General features: G+C 39.4%; 1 protein-coding gene across 1 annotated transcript; it reads left to right on the top strand.

The window, feature by feature from the left end:
• LOC131595927 (1-aminocyclopropane-1-carboxylate oxidase homolog 4-like) lies at positions 1-2,204 on the top strand. Its single transcript, XM_058868458.1, has 3 exons — positions 1-624; positions 1,037-1,411; positions 1,719-2,204. The coding sequence occupies exons 1-3, from the start codon at positions 136-138 to the stop codon at positions 1,965-1,967; spliced, it is 1,113 nt and encodes a 370-aa protein (XP_058724441.1). The 5' UTR covers positions 1-135; the 3' UTR covers positions 1,968-2,204.

Here is a 2,204-nt window from a genome sequence, read left to right as displayed (position 1 = left end):
AAACTATAAGAAATACACAATCCGTGCCACGGTGTTGAATTTGAGTCTAGAACTTTTACTTCTTTTTTTCAACTGCAAAACCCCAGCACACAGCCATTTCATTCCACCTTTGTTATTTCCATTCAATTCCTAACAATGTCATCACCAATCGCCACCCCTTCTCCACCTCCAACCACCGCCTCATCACCACCCTACGACCGCCTCAAAGCCGTCAAAGAATTCGACGAAACCAAAGCCGGAGTAAAAGGCCTCATCGACTCCGGTATCAAAACCATTCCATCTTTCTTCATTCATCCACCCGAAACCCTATCCGACCTCGCTCCAGGATCCGGACCCGAACCGGAAATTCCAACAATCGACCTCTCTGCTATACACCACTCCCGCGCCGCCGTTGTCGATCAGATTCGTTCCGCTGCGAGTACCTTCGGATTCTTTCAGGTGATCAACCACGGCGTATCGCCGGATCTACTAAGAAGTCTTATCGGTGCTATAAAGGCGTTTCATGAACAGCCTGCGGAGGTTAAGGCGCCCGTGTACCGTAGGCAGGTAGGATCGGGCGTATCGTATATATCCAACGTCGATCTCTTCACTTCTAAAGCTGCCAGTTGGCGCGATACCCTTCAGGTTTGTGCGAAACTGAAATATTCTGCAGAATATATGTACAGTATATTTTTGTTTAGAATCACTTTTCATGTTTGTGGCAAAAGTTATTTTAATCCATTTTGCTTACATTACTTATGTTTGGTTTCGTGATTGGAGTAATTGGAATTGATTTTGGAGGTGTAGAATTGATTTTAATATGTTTGTTTGCTCAAGTAGAATTGATTTGGTTTTCTAGAATTGATTATATTTAGAAGCTAGAATTTGTAGCTTTTGAGTCTAAATGTGATTTTTATACTGTAAATATTGTTCTACTCAGTTTTATAAGAATTTCTCTAACCATAAATCTCTTTACCTTTAGGAACTAAGTTATCTGATGTCTACAATTTTCAGAATTAAAATGTTATTTGATCATTATTTTAATGGAATTTCACAGGTCAGAACGGGACCGATCGCCGCGGAGGAGAAGGAGATTCCAGAGGTGTGCAGGAAGGAGGTAATAGAGTGGGATAGAGAAGTAGTGCGTGTAGGAGATATTTTACTGGGTTTGTTGAGTGAAGGGTTGGGATTAGGTGAAGAAGGGCTCAAGGAAATGGGTTTGTCACAAGGGAGGCTGATGGTTGGCCATTATTATCCATTTTGTCCTCAGCCGAATCTTACTGTTGGACTCAATTCCCATGCAGATCCCGGGGCATTGACGATATTGTTGCAGGATCATATCGGTGGCTTACAGGTTAGGACCCAACAGGGTTGGGTTCATGTCAAGCCACTTGATGGAGCCTTGGTTATCAACATTGGAGATTTACTTCAGGTCAATTATATTTTCTTTCTCTTTGTTTTATTTCTTATTTCGTTGGAAAGCATATCATGGAAACTCGTAAAGATTCTATAATCCTAATCATACACAAGATTGTTGGAAATGTTACAATGTTTTGCGCACAAACGTGCAATTCGATTTTCCAAGGAAAGGAGAAAGGTTTGCTCTGTGTTTTGATGGAAAGGTTTGGTCAATGAGATATTTTGTAATTGTGTTGTACCATTTATTTTTGTAATGCTAATCATTTTCCTTATTTAATTTTTTTTTTTTAATTTCTGACATCCATCATTTTGCGTCTCAGATAATTTCTAATGAGGAGTACAAGAGTGCTGATCATAGGGTATTAGCCAATTCTTCTAATGAGCCACGAGTCTCAAGTGCTGTTTTTCTAATGCCGGGTGACAGGGAGAAGCTCTTTGGACCTTTACCAGAGCTAACATCAGCAGAAAAACCCGCTCTTTATAGAGAGTTCACACTCAACGAATTTTTGACAAGGTTCTTCAAGAAAGAGCTAGATGGTAAATCATTGACAAATTTCTTCAGACAATGATGTATTTATAGCACTGGTTGCTGCTGATATATCGATGTAAATGTAACTTTTTACAACGGTCACTGTGCTGTCAATGTTTATTGTGCAATTAAGTTGTTGAATAAAGGTGCTGTATGTGTATATAATAGAAGCACACTAGTTCTTCTATAAACAAATTATACAAACATGTTTTAAATGAAAGACATGTTTATGTGTAGCATCTTTAGCGAAGTAAAGATTGACATTCTGTAGCGCTAA

This window comes from Vicia villosa, linkage group LG4, assembly GCF_029867415.1.
Source record: "Vicia villosa cultivar HV-30 ecotype Madison, WI linkage group LG4, Vvil1.0, whole genome shotgun sequence".
Classification (NCBI taxonomy): domain Eukaryota; kingdom Viridiplantae; phylum Streptophyta; class Magnoliopsida; order Fabales; family Fabaceae; genus Vicia; species Vicia villosa.
This window is presented reverse-complemented; position numbering and strand designations above follow the sequence as displayed.